This window comes from Eubalaena glacialis, chromosome 2 (genome assembly GCF_028564815.1).
Source record: "Eubalaena glacialis isolate mEubGla1 chromosome 2, mEubGla1.1.hap2.+ XY, whole genome shotgun sequence".
Taxonomy (NCBI): domain Eukaryota; kingdom Metazoa; phylum Chordata; class Mammalia; order Artiodactyla; family Balaenidae; genus Eubalaena; species Eubalaena glacialis.
In genome coordinates this window covers 18,199,322-18,213,191 of record NC_083717.1, presented here as the reverse complement: position 1 = coordinate 18,213,191, position 13,870 = coordinate 18,199,322, and the positions used below count along the sequence as shown (strand labels likewise).

The following is a 13,870-nucleotide window of genomic DNA, read 5'->3' as shown; positions in this document are numbered from 1 at the left end:
GTCTCCATTAGGAAGCTTCACTGGAACAGGAATTTGCTTCCTTCATCAGTGGATATTTATGGAAAGCCTGCTGTTGGCAAGACATTGTGTATATACTTTTGCTGTAGATACAAAGACGAGTGAGAATCAGTCTGCCGTCAAAGAACTTTCTACCGGGCATGATAGGAAAAATATGTGAACATGACTGGTAGAATTTTCTGTTGTTCTTCCTCTAATCCTTCTAGCTTTCTTGTTTGGAAAAATTGCTAAATTCCTCATTTCTTAGTTTGTTACGTATAGAATGAAGGCGTGCCAGCTCTCTGGTTTAATTTTGCCAACAGTTTTCTTTTGGCCTGCTTGCATAGTGCAAGTCGGGGAAGGACGCTGAAGATATTACACACCTGTCAGGTGACAGGCAGTGCACATAGTTTGTCAGATTAACCTTTGCTTATTCATGATCACTCTCCTCACTGCGGTGGGGTCTTCCCTACTTTCCTGGTTTTGCTGTGACACTTTATCTTCGTTAAATACTTTTTTATTGATGAAAATTCAAGACCCCTTGAGCGAGAGAGTGTGTGTGTTCCCTGGATCTGTGTGCATACAAAGTGATTCGCTGTAATTTCCCCTTTATTATAGGAACATAGGACTTGCCATACTGAATCAGACCATTGGTCCACCAGTTCCTGTAACCTGCGTCCTGACTCCAATCCCTGATGCTTCAGAGGAAGGCGAAAAACTAAAACTAAAAAACAAAAACCCCCCAATTCACCTAGTGACCTTTGGAAATGTTGTATATATGGGTTGAGGATTCCTTCTTTTTCTTCAGTCTATTGCTCTGATTTTATTAGCTGTGGCCTCGTTAGTCCTCTTAAGTTTGCATTAGAGTTGGCATTGTTTTCCCTTCCCTCTGCTAGAGATGTAATGGACTTTAAAATTCCAGATGCTTCTGCTGGGGCAGTAATCTTCCAGCTCTGTGCTTTGTGATGTACTGTGCGTGGCCTTTTGGGCTGGGGTGGGGGGCAGTGACAGACTCCTTACTCTTCGTTGGTAGGACAAATTGATGTTGAATGATTTGGATATTTTCTTAAGATAGTTTTTTACATGTTGTATGGGAAACTAGGGATCCCATATAGTTTTACTCTGAGAAATGTATATGCTTAATTTGATTTATCTTGAGTTTTACAAATTCGAGAATTCCTCAGTCTTTGTCAGTCCCTATTTCAGCATCATTGGCCCTAAGAAACAGGCAGTGTTCGTAACATCACTTTCCACTTAAAGTTAGAAATCTTGCAAAGATAGTACCTTGCAACAAGATACCAAAGCCAGGTACCAAATATAAGAAATTAAAGCATTGACTTTCAGTTAACCTAAACCAGTAGCAACAGTATTTACTGCTGGGCGCTGGGCACAGTATCTGGGTGCATGGAAAATTTTCAGATCTTGTTTGGTTAGCGGTTGTCTTCTATACCTTTAGGATATCTCCTGTGTAGACACCAGTGGAGGTGGTGGTATCTGCTTCATGATCTGCTATGATTCAGATAGAACTTTGTATTGAAATTCCAGCTGACTACATTAAGAAGTGATTAATTTTATGTGGACAGGGTGAATTTTCACATAGAATATTCCTCCTGTGGGACTCTAGACCCAAAAGGAGCTTTGAGGCTTTCTGACTCATTTCTATGGGAACCTAACCCAGGAGAGAAGCTTCCAAAAAATAGACCAAAAAAGGAAGAGATTTTAGAGTTGGAAGCATGTCAGATGTCATCAGCTACACTTTCCCACTTAACAGATAAAAGAACTAAGTCCCAAGATCCCATGACGATTTTTGTTTTATTTTGTTCTTGGCTATTTCCTCTTTCTAAAAATAGCCGTCTCTGGGGAATACTGGGATCACACAATAAGTGTTAGTGACATTCATCCTTTATTGACATCCATTTTTAAGTATCCACATTTTCAAGCAACTGGCTTTAGACAGTCTAACAGAATCTTCCATTCTGGCAACCACTGTGATTTAAAAATCAAAGAAGTTATCTTTGAAACAACCTTACAAATCGTGTACTCCAACCTACTAAACGTCTGTTCAGGGGAATTCTGGCCCAAAGAAATTAAGTGACAGGTCTGAAGCCCCAGACTTCTCTGTTTCTGAACCAAAATTACAATGCATATTTTTCTGAGTCACGAGTCCCACGTTACTGGAACCTGATCGATCTCCTTAGCTTTTGGTGGGGTCAGCCAGAGTCGCAGCCAAAGGCAAGAGTTCTCCAAATGTCATCTGTATTGGCTGGCTTTCCACTATCATGGATTTTCAAGGAGTAATTTTGGACATTTATCAAAAAGAAATCTGTAGCAAGGCTACATAGGATTTCTTCCTTTTAAAAGCCTTAAAAATATTTTACAAATTGCTGGACTGTCTTAACTAGTACTACTAAAAACCATAGAGGTAATAGGTGTAGCTAATTTCACCAGCGTGTTCACTTCGTAGGACATATCACAAGCTGACATTTGGGAGCATGGAACCTTAAATGTTTTCCAACTTTTTTATCTGAAGAATTTTTCCGTTTAAAGCACAACTGAAATCTGTGGTCTCCATTTTTTAATGTAATCTCAGTAGTTTTTATATTGATACATTGTGGTGAGTTTAAAACATAATTCTGTTCAGAATACTTTGATCTTGTTAGAAAGTCAACGTAGAAAAATGGAACATTAAGGTTGTTTTTATTGTGAGTCACATCTCTGGCAAAAGGTTTCTCATTTCACGTAGTGTTGCCTTCTATGTAAATGTACCAATGAATAAATGTTTAGTAAACAGTCATTCTGCATCTCATTGTTTCACTCGGCTACAGTCTAAATCTTAGTTTGTTGGTTAACTAGTTGAGGAAAGGAAAGTTTATTCATCAAAAACCGGATCAAAGGCTTCTGAAGTCACTCTTCGAAGGGTTCACATTTAGGATATGCCAAGTACCTGCAAACATAATTGAGAGTTATTCAAAGGGGAGTTTGGTAGAATATGTAGTTTGATAGCTTAGTTCATTACCCCCAATATATTCTTGGAGCCACATCCCAAAACACTGTTCGTCGCAAGTATGTTAAGAAGTGGAAAATTGATGGAAAACATATATTCTCAAGTCTTTTGAAATATTAGCCTCCAGAATCACAGGGGAAAGAAAAAAAGCTGAATCCTTGTCTTACTGTTAATAGGGACATTTCCTGCCATTTATTTAGGTATAAATTTTTAGATCACCTAAGGAACAATATTTCTACTCAAAACAACATAAAAAAAGACTGTCACATGAAGAACCATTCTGTGTTCCATACTACTTGCTAGACTGTCTCTCAGAATATATTGCATAAACGTTTTTGTTCTTGTGTTTAGAAATGAATGTGCTATATTACACCAGTATAGTTTCTTCCAATAAATTTTGCCTGTGTGAGGACATGGCATTTAATGCTGTGACATGTGCCTTGTCAGTGGTGAGCTACCAGGGATAACTTGGATTTGTCATTCTATATACTTTTTGGGGAAAAAAGTATGTTTTGAGAAGGAAACGTTTCTTTAGGTAATAGTGCTGGAATGTCCGATCTTATTTATGAATGATATTTTATTGAACAGATTTCTGTCTTTCTGTACTAATATCCTAAAACTCAAGTAGGCATAAAGGAGTGATTTGAATTCAGGAAAGGGAAGCAATGAAGTATTAAATTTGATTTACATTTTTATCATGAGCATTTATAAACAGTTGCTAGTTTTCACAGTTTGTCAAAATGGATGCACTTCAAATCAAAATAGAGTATTTTTCATGATAATTTGCTGAGTAGAGGTTTCAGTGAACATATATTATTTCTGTAATAGAATAGTTGGTGCTAAGTAATGATTGCATTTGAAATTTCTAGCAAGTTTGTTTTTGTGGGTTGTCCTGAAAAGATCAACTTATTGTTTGCTCCTTTGTTGAAATGTCTAGAATAATATATATTTTTAAAAATCCTTCAAGTCTATATATGCTATCACCCAGTTTCCAAAATGGTGTTAAAACGAAAATTATCGTTTACACATTCTTGTGAATGTTTGAAAATTAGATCTTAAGACAGATGTTAAAATGTTCATGAACTGTCTTCACATTGCTATTGTGCTATTTTTAAAAGCAATTGCTTGTAAAGGACAAGGGCACCCTGTTTGAAACGGTGGTAAGATTGGGAAAGTGCAGCAATCCTTTTTATTTGCATAGGAACCAGGAGAGCTGACTTAACAGCTGTGGACATTGGACTTGAAATGACAGTGTTTCCATCCTCCTGTAAGGTGACAGGGAAACTGTCCGTTCTCCTTGCTCTGTTGGGAGAGACGGGCCAGTAGGACACCACACCGTGATGCATGTTTCTCTGAGGACAGCCTTTCACAAGATATCCATGTGAACCGAAGCTTCGCCCATGAGTTCTTGCTCAGAGGAAATATGGCACAAGATTTGAGGAGGAAGCCAGAAGAACTATAGGTGTTTTGGGGAGGAAGATGGCAACATTTGGACCCCAGCTTTATCTTTAAGGATTCAGGCCCCTGAATTATAATTTTATCCCAGAAAAGATAAACGCCTATCATGCCGATCCCGGAACCTGAGCAGATTTTCCTGAAAGAAACTGATCAATGCGGACAGTTCTGGGTCTTTTCTTACCGAGAACACTATATCCTAATTGAATAAATCAAAATTTACAAGCTCCCCTGTCTTGGCCTGAAAAACCTCGGGGCAGTGAGATCCTAATCTTTTCTCTTTAATATCACTCCTGCCATCTCCCCCCAGGGCCCCGGTTCTGCATGCACTCATCTTTGAAGTGTCACCTGAGTGCACTGTGCACTTTTCTCCATCATGCATTTAATGATGTTGCTGATGTCTAAAATCAATGTTGTCATTTCTTCTAGTAGAAGAGACCGTATTAATCATTCAAAACCCATCTTGGATGTTGACTTTTTTTTAAGACTCCCCTCATCCTCTTCCTTCAGCTACCCAGGCGATTACCAGCACTAGTGAATGCCAGGGCACTTCTGGCACATCACTCAGAGCACCAATCAATTACCACTTTATGTATCTCCTTCTCTGAGGTGTGAGCCATTGAGAGGCAGAGATTAAGTCTTCCTTACAAACCTGCCAGGTGGTAGGTGCCCAGCTAGTGAATGAGTGAATGATTGATGTAAGTCTGCAGGGCTTCCCTCCAAATTTCCTGATAAAATTTTTCAAAGGACTATAACAACTTCGAATCTACGTGGCATTTTCACATTAGAAGTCATTCTGGAGATCATCTCTGGCCTTAGGAAACTTAATACCAGAGACATTGAATACCACACCCAGAGCGCCATAGCTGTCGTGTCAGAGGAAGGAATAGACCGGAGGTCTCCATTTGACATTCATTTATGAAAAATAAGTTTACTTAATTCTATTTTGTCCCACCAGGTCGAGCAGATTTTGGAAATTTAGACTTTTTCTAATGTAGCAAAGTATTAACATTCATATACATAACCCTTAGATGGATGTCTAGAATTTCTCTTTGTTTTTTTCCACTGGGCAGGTAAATACCAGCTGTCCCCCACGGTGAATATGCCCCAAGACGACACTGTCATTATCGAGGATGACAGGCTGCCGGTGCTCCCCCCACATCTCTCTGACCAGTCATCTTCCAGCTCCCACGATGATGTAGGATTTGTGACGACGGACACTGGCGCGTGGGCCAAGGCCGGCATCAGTGAGTCAGCAGAGTGGTAAGAGCACTGTTGGGAAACATCGGTTAATTGCAATCACACTTGATTTTAGGGTTAAATGGTCTGTCACCGAGCGCAGTGAATCAATGTCTTTTATAGCGGTGTTCTGATTTAATAATAATGATTTAATACTCGTAGTTGTCACTCCTCAAACAAAAGATTCCCCCCAACCTCATAAACCTGCCCAACTGTGTTAGCCTTTGCAGGGCTATCGTTAAGAGTTTCGCCAAACAAGAAAACTACCACTAACCCCCAAACCCTACTCATTTGTTAAGTTTCACAAGTGAAACTTTTATTTTAGATCTGTGTTAATTCGACGAATTGTTTTTCTATTCCGTAAATAAATTCTAAGCAAATCCCTTTGGTGACTGAGAGTTTGTAACAATTAGATGACTTTGGCCAAATTAATAGTTGTTATGTTCTGGGAGTGGGAAGAGGCTTTTTCAGATTTTCTTTTTAGAGTGCTATAACTCTACTAGTCTTTGTACTTACTTCTAACATTATGACTTCAGGGGCAGTCTAATGCTATTTTTTCTCCTGTATCTCTCAAAATAGAAGAAAGCATTTGATATTATTGAGCCAATGTGTGGCAAATAAATGTGGATGTGTGTCTTCATTTGCGTGCCTAGTAATTATATACATCAATAAGCGAAAGGAAAGTCCCTCCTAGGGATGACCTTGGAAGGCTGTAGTGATAATGAACGCAACCATGTGAAGCATTATACCAGAATCTTCTTATTGCCCTTTCAAGAATCCATCAGCAAAATGATATTTCAGTGTTGTGGCATTGAGCTACACTCAAGCCCGCGTGATAACAGCTCATCTTTGAACGAGTCTTTTGGTTCAACGTAGAGGGGGAACTACCATACAGAGTAAAAACCTACTTGAATCAGATGCTGTAGCATTTACCGCTGCAGTTTATATCTCTTTCTGAAAGTGAAAGCAATGACAGAGAAAGTAAGGATTAGATATTTGCAGTATTCATCGAAGGGACAAAAACCTTTTGAGTCTCCACCGTGATGAGGAATTTTGAAGGCAGCCGTAGGAATAGATGTTTGGGGCCTTAAGAAATGCTTTATTGGTGAAAGTCAATAAACAACGAGCAGGGCTGGAGTGTGGCATTAATTTCCCTAAGGGGATTCATAAAACAGTGAGGACTTGTATGATTTTGCTGTGGGGAATGTGCAGGGGCTGGAAAAGAATATGAATGAAGGGTTATCCAAACAAGAATGGCAGCTGTTCTGAATCACAGCAGAAAATGTAAGCTTTTCCAGCCTGACAATATCTCCCTAATCCTTGATGAAAATGTTATGAAAACAAGAGGGCAATAAGGCAGGATTAATAACTGGAATTTTAATAACTTTGGGGGGGGTCAGGGTATGGTTACATTCTTTAAAGAGTCAGCTGTCAGTCCTGCAGACTAACTTGCTAAGTATGCTAGCGTGTTGTTTCTTGTGTCTGAAATTAGTTTAATGGGTATATTGATAGGGAAGAATTAATTATGTTATGGTTTAAGAATATTTAGTTATTTTAAGATGCTTATTCACTCAAAAACTCATTTGCCATTTTCAGTTGTGTATGTGTACACTTCGCTGCACGATTGTGGAAGGCTGAATATGTCAAATGGCTAAACTTTGCATTTCTTAACTGATAGAATATACTTGTTTTCAATCCATGAATTGATTTAGGGAACATAACAACGTTTTTAAGGTGAAGAAGGTAAAACAGCAAATTCTAATCTTAGTGACAACATAATTTCAGAGGATATAAAATTAGTTTAAAAAATACGCCAATATGTGGCTTTCAGCAACAACAATTTGTACTTCTTTGAAAAACCTTTAACCAATAATTTTTATTAAAAATGTATTGCAGATTCACTCTGTTCACACATTTGATGCCTATTTGGAATTCAGGTTTTAGTGTAATTCACACGATACAGAAAAGGGTTGATGAGCGTGTGCAGGATGGTCGGAGAGATCAACTTTCAGTATCTAAAAGAATTACTTTTGGACTTCCCTGGCGGTCCTGTGGTTAAGACTCCGAGCTTCCACTGCAGGGGGCGCGGGTTCGATCCCTGGCCGGGGAACTAAGATCCCGTATGCCGCATGGCACGGCCAAAATAAACAAACAAACAAAAAGAATTACTCTTAGTTCAAATATAATATTTAGTGTTTATTGTTGCAAAATTGGGTCCTAGTTCTCACCATATGGGTTTTAATTTTTCACTTCTAGGACTGTGTTTTCGAATCGGGGTGTATGTGCCCTGGAAATTATAAGCATAGTACGGTAAGCATAGTCGTATGTGGATACTACTATATAAGCATAATATACACACACATATATATTTAAGAAATATGTAAAAGCAGTCTATACTTGTATACATAATATATGCTGGAGCTATGCACACATATGTATATACATACATACATAGGGTCTAAGCAGAGTAGTATGAGAAGGGGCACCTAAAGCTTCAAGGTGAACATGACCCTGCTTCTTCCTGGAACGCCAAATTTATTCCGGGCTTTACAGATGAAATATGATATATTAAAAATGAAAAGATTTAGTGTAGGATGCAAACAAAATAACATTGATTAGGCTATAACACAGTGTTTTACATAAAAAAATCGTTTTTGCTTTGGGCTGAGCTCCCAGTCCCTGGGCCAGAACAAGGGTGAGCAAGCTAGGTGCCCAGGGGAGCAAACGTAAGGAGCTTCTCACTCTCAGGTGTGGCCCCTGAACTCACAGGACCCTGAGATCAGAGCTCCGTTGAATTCTGAGTCCCAGGCACCTACCTTGCCTCCTCCCCGGGCCCTGCTCTGTACTTGGTGGAAAAGTTGGAGAAGGATCGTTCATTTCCTTTTTGAGGTTTTGGTTGGTGGTTGGTTTTTAAATACCCTGTTTCCGTTATCATAATTTTCATAACTTTGAAAATTTGAGATAGCAAGTCTTTGTTGGCTAATAATAACTTATTTTGCATGGTGGTTTGCAGTTTACTGAGGGCTTTCCCCTTGTGTCCTTGAATTCTCTCAGTGGCCCGGCCAGTGGTTGAGGCCACTCTTTTCTTCATGGAGCCAGTGAAGACACAGGGGCTCAAAGCATTCAGGCCACATCACCTGATGGCGAAGCACTGCCTTGATGTCTTCCTTGTCGCAGTTTTTGGTTTAGCCCGTCCCTAATGCCATCTGTCATTTCATGCACAGTGAATTGCAGCTAAACTTCTGATGTATATCCAAACCAGATCACTACCCTTTTATCAGTATGCATGGTCATTCCCATAGGACCAATACATGGTTAGAGAAGCTGGTTTCCAGCAGAAGCATCAGGAGGGCTTGTATAGTGGAAGCTGACGTAGTGGAGAGGCCGCCACGTTCTAGTGTGTCCAGTGAGCTGTGGAGGGATGTTCTCCTACCTGACCACATAGGCAAGGTGGCGCCACACTGATATAGGAGAGCTCTCTATTTACTCAGTGTGCTCAGCATAGAGAAAAACCACTTCATTGTGGGGCTGGGCTCACAACACCTGGTGGTGCTTCTGAAAGTGTTCGTGGGACTTTACAAATAGGACCGATTCCCCTGCCACTTCCATCGTGAAAACACTTGATACTGTATCCCGTTACCACTGATCTGCCCTGTGCTTCATTGTCTCTGCTGGAGCCACTGTGTTGGTGTCACACAAATCAAATGCCATCCAGACTTAGTCATGCTTTTCCTGACTCCCTGGAATACCATTCACTCTCCCATCCACGCATCCACAGCGTCTTCTGTGTGCTTCTGGTTTGGTATTTTTCTTAGGGAATAGAGATCTTTTCTTATTTATTACTTTGACTTTGGTACCCGGCACCACACCTTCATCAGAACAGGTTCTAATCGTGATTTGTTGAGTTGATTTCTTCTCAGTTGATTAAGTTGCAGAGAAGCTACATCCTCATAAAACTACATGCCATAAAGGTGGTTTGTTTTTTTTTTCCTGAAACACAAGATAAAGGATATATAAGATGACCAGAACATATGCTTTTTTAAAAAAAATTTATTTTACTGAAGTGTAGTTGATTTACAGTGTTGTGTTAATTTCTGCTGTACAGCAAAGTGATTCAGTTATACATATATACATTCTTTTTCATATTCGTTTCCATTATGGTTTATCACAGGGTATTGAATAGAGTTCCCTGTGCGATACAGTAGGACCTTGTTGTTTATCCATTTTGTATATAATAGTTTGCATCTGCTAATCCCAAACTCCCAATCCATCCCTCCCCCATTCCCCTCCCCCTTGTCAACCACAAGTCTGCAGAACATACCTTTTTCAAAACTTCTATTCAGTTGCAATTCATATAGTCACTAATTTGCTGCCAGTATTTGTATTAATATATGAAAGTTTTCCTCAAAGATTCAGTCTTTCTCACATGGAGAAGGAATTGCTCTAAATGTAAATTAACGTCGTATTTTCCCGTCACCTCCTACACAACCACAGTTTTTTTGATGGACTATGTTTGTGCTATTTAGTTTAAATATTTCTGAGGAATATCCATATACACACATTCATACACACAGGTGTAGATGAACTTTCCTGAATGTCATGTCTCTTATTTTCAGTAAATGTTTTTATGTTTCTCTTTCTCTTCACACCAGCTCTTTGAGTCCAGACGTCGATCCAGTTCTTGCTTTTCAACGAGAGGGATTTGGACGTCAGAGTATGTCAGAAAAACGCACAAAGCAATTTTCAGATGCCAGTCAATTGGATTTCGTTAAAACGCGAAAATCAAAAAGCATGGATTTAGGTAGTGAGTACAATCTCCATGAATCTTTATCTAAATACGGTTTAGATGCTTTCAGATGAAAATCGATGGTCCCAAACACATGTCTGTTTACTGTGAGCAATAGAGAAAATAAATGCGAAATGAGGCAATTTGGCAAAAATTAGTTTTTCTCCAAGTTTGAGATAACCATACTTCTCCTAAGTGGCATGTTTACATCATGTGCAATATGTTAATATATGTTTTCTGATGAGAAAAGAAACAAACACATGTGCATATCATGCTCTGTTCATGTAGCTTTATTTGAAAAAAATGAAATGTTTTAACACTTTGGCTGCTGAAAACCAATTTCATTGGAATATGATTTGGTTGGTTGTGGGGGTGCTCGAACCAGAAGAAGCAGTTTTGGAGAGAAATCATTATCTCAATCCATGTCTAGAGTTTGATTACTTCATGATATTTTCCTTCCATTGCTGTCCTTTAAGGTTTATTTGATAGGAACTCTTATGTGTTGATAATTAAGGCCTTTAACTGGAGTCATAATTTGAGAGCATATTTATTGTAGAAAGTATTTGGAAGCAAATGAGAGGAGGAAAATAATCCTAGTTGTTCAATCAAACACCAATCAGGTAGTGTCTCTTTTTAAATCCAAATCCACCAAAAACCAAAACAAACAAACAAACAAATTAATTAATTAATTATATCCATACACCGATTGAATGATTAGAAAAACCTTTGTTAATCAACTATAACGTATTTACGCTGTTCTCTGGTGGCTGTTTGTACTTCGAGACTAAAAGCATTCATTTATCCCATGCATAAAAGAAAAATCGGGCTATTCCTTGCCTGGCTAATTATGATATGCTAACATATCAATAACACACGTGTCTGTGAAATGAGATGACTGGCATTGCATGGAGACACTGCTTTTTTCCCCTTTTTTTTTGATTATGAATGTTTGCTTGATATTTCATATATTTTGCATGAAATATTACCTAAGAATTATCACCTAACTGAAAAGATCTGGGAATGGTTGAAGCATGTTGGGCTGTGGGACTAACTGGGCTAACCATTATACATTTACCTTTTAACAGTAGCTGACGAGACTAAACTCAATACAGTGGATGACCAGAAAGCAGGTAAGAATGGACACTTAGACTGTTGCCATAGAAACTGTGGTCCAAGGAGCTTATCGTAATTATAGAGCTGCCAATCACATAGCACGTAAACATAAATATTCCAGGCTGGCACGGATGTTTTCATAGTAGGAAATCAAACTGTACAAGAAAAGGAAAATTTTCTGTGAGAAGAAATTTATCACTGTAGTACATACTAAATGGAAATATAATTTAGTGCTTCAGAAATGCTAAAACAACCTAGATCTTCTTAATTATATTTGTGTAGGAATGTTTTGTCACAATTTAAAAAAAAAGTCAAAATCCTGAAAACGTGATCTCTTAGGGTGGATTCTTTGTTTTGAAGTCATCTATCTGATGCTTAGGTTAACATCCAAAAAATGATTCTCAAAGTGGTGATTTTGGTTTGACGGATAATGGCACAAATATAAATATTTTCACTGAAGGACAGTGTCTAGTATTGCTCTCATTAGTCACTCAGAAAAGCTTAGATCTTTTTCTGATGCAAGCATTAGTTTGTAGTTACCTAACATTGAATTAGACTATATATTGCATCCTTATCTTTGTGAACCTGCTTGAAGGTTTTGTTTTGTTTTTGTTTTTTGTTTTAATTAATTTCTTTTGGCTGCATTGGGTTTTCATTGCTGCGTGCGGGCTTTCTTAGTTGCGGCGAGAGGGGGATACTCTTCGTTGCAGTGTGCGGGCTTCTCATTGTGGTGGCTTCTCTCGTTGAGGAGCACAGGCTCTAGGCACATGGGCTTCAGTAGTTGTGGCTCGCGGGTTCTAGAGCGCAGGCTCAGTAGTTGTGGCGCGTGGGCTTCAGTAGTTGTGGCTCGCAGGCTCAGTAGTTGTGGCTCACGGGCTCTAGAGCCCAGGCTTCAGTAGTTGTGGCTCGCAGGCTCAGTAGTTGTGGCTCGTGGGCTCTAGAGCGCAGGCTCAGTAGTTGTGGCACACGGGCTTAGTTGCTCCGCGGCATGTGGGATCTTCCTGGACCAGGGCTTGAACCCGTGTCCCCTGCATTGGCAGGCGGATTCTTAACCACTGAGCCACCAGGGAAGCCCTTGTTTTTGTTTTTGTTTTTGTTTTTATTTTTAACTATTTAGGGCTTGCTTCTAAGATGCTACCTAAATCATTCCGTAGAAACAATGGATTATTTTGAACTGGGTTTTACATGATGGTAGATTTTACTTTATATGTTATTTTATGACAATAATCAGAGGAAAGTCTTTATGTGTAATTAAAATCATGTGCTTTGTACAATTGAGCGTTTTGATTTATTATTATAAGTTTGGAATAGAGTTTTAATTATTCTAGATCCAGTATGATGTAGCTACACCACTTAGCACTAATTAGCTTCAATTCACCTTTTTAACCTGCAGTAGTAATTAGTTTTAGGCTTCTTGAAAAATGTGTATCCCACATACATATGTAAAGATAATTGTGGACATGGTTGGTTTTCACATTCTGTAAAGATAGATTGTAAAAACTACATCCAATAAATCATTGGATTAACTGTAGTACAGGGCAATTAACAATAGCCTCAGCCCTTATTAAGTAGTTATTTCTTTTATCAAACATAACATTCATTGGAATTCTGAAGCAGGGCTAAAGAAAAACATTATTTGATAGTTTACATATGTAAATTAGTAATTCGTTTTTGGAGTTAACGGTATTCAGTACTTTTCAAGAAGTAACCCCTGTTCAAGTTAATGTTTATAAAAAACAAATTGAGCTGCTCAGATCAAAGAACATGACTTTATATAATATGCCAATTAGGTAAAGTAAGGAAAATAGTTAATTTAACCAACTCACTAACAAGAAAAGAACAATTTATTATGATTAAAAAATAATAATAATATCCAGATTTCAACTGAAAACATTAAATAACTTTCATGGTGAGAAGGCAGATTTTTATCATCTAATTGAATCATCTGCTTTCATAGTGTCTTAGAATGTTAGTTAGATCCTAGATAAAAAGCATTTATAAAATACTATGTGTGATCTATCCTACCGAATTAAATTGGAAAAACTTGGGGCAAAAAATTATTACATAGACATCAAAGTTCTGGTCTATTGCTTTTAAATCTACAATGAATAAAATATCTACACTGAATCCTTCCCATCCTCCAGTATTAGACAGTGAACAGATTTTCAGTTATTTTTCTTTCTTCACTTCACTTGAATTGCTAAGATTATCATGATTTTACAGTTTAGTCCAAAGGTTTTTGGTAGAGTCACAGTGGCATTTTAGTGTAGATCGTC

At 38.3% G+C, this 13,870-nt stretch overlaps 1 protein-coding gene across 13 annotated transcripts in view; it reads left to right on the top strand.

The window, feature by feature from the left end:
• PARD3 (par-3 family cell polarity regulator) overlaps positions 1-13,870 on the top strand; it is a 628,388-nt gene that overhangs the window by 393,150 nt on the left and 221,368 nt on the right. For 8 of the 13 annotated variants that reach the window (XM_061179004.1, XM_061178999.1, XM_061178983.1 and 5 more), the window contains 3 exons: positions 5,530-5,719; positions 10,348-10,499; positions 11,567-11,611. In XM_061179004.1, the coding sequence (XP_061034987.1) occupies positions 5,530-5,719; positions 10,348-10,499; positions 11,567-11,611 (387 nt within the window). The remainder of the gene's footprint in view (positions 1-5,529; positions 5,720-10,347; positions 10,500-11,566; positions 11,612-13,870) is intronic. The other 5 variants (XM_061179018.1, XM_061178992.1, XM_061178976.1 and 2 more) reach the window with 2 other exon arrangements.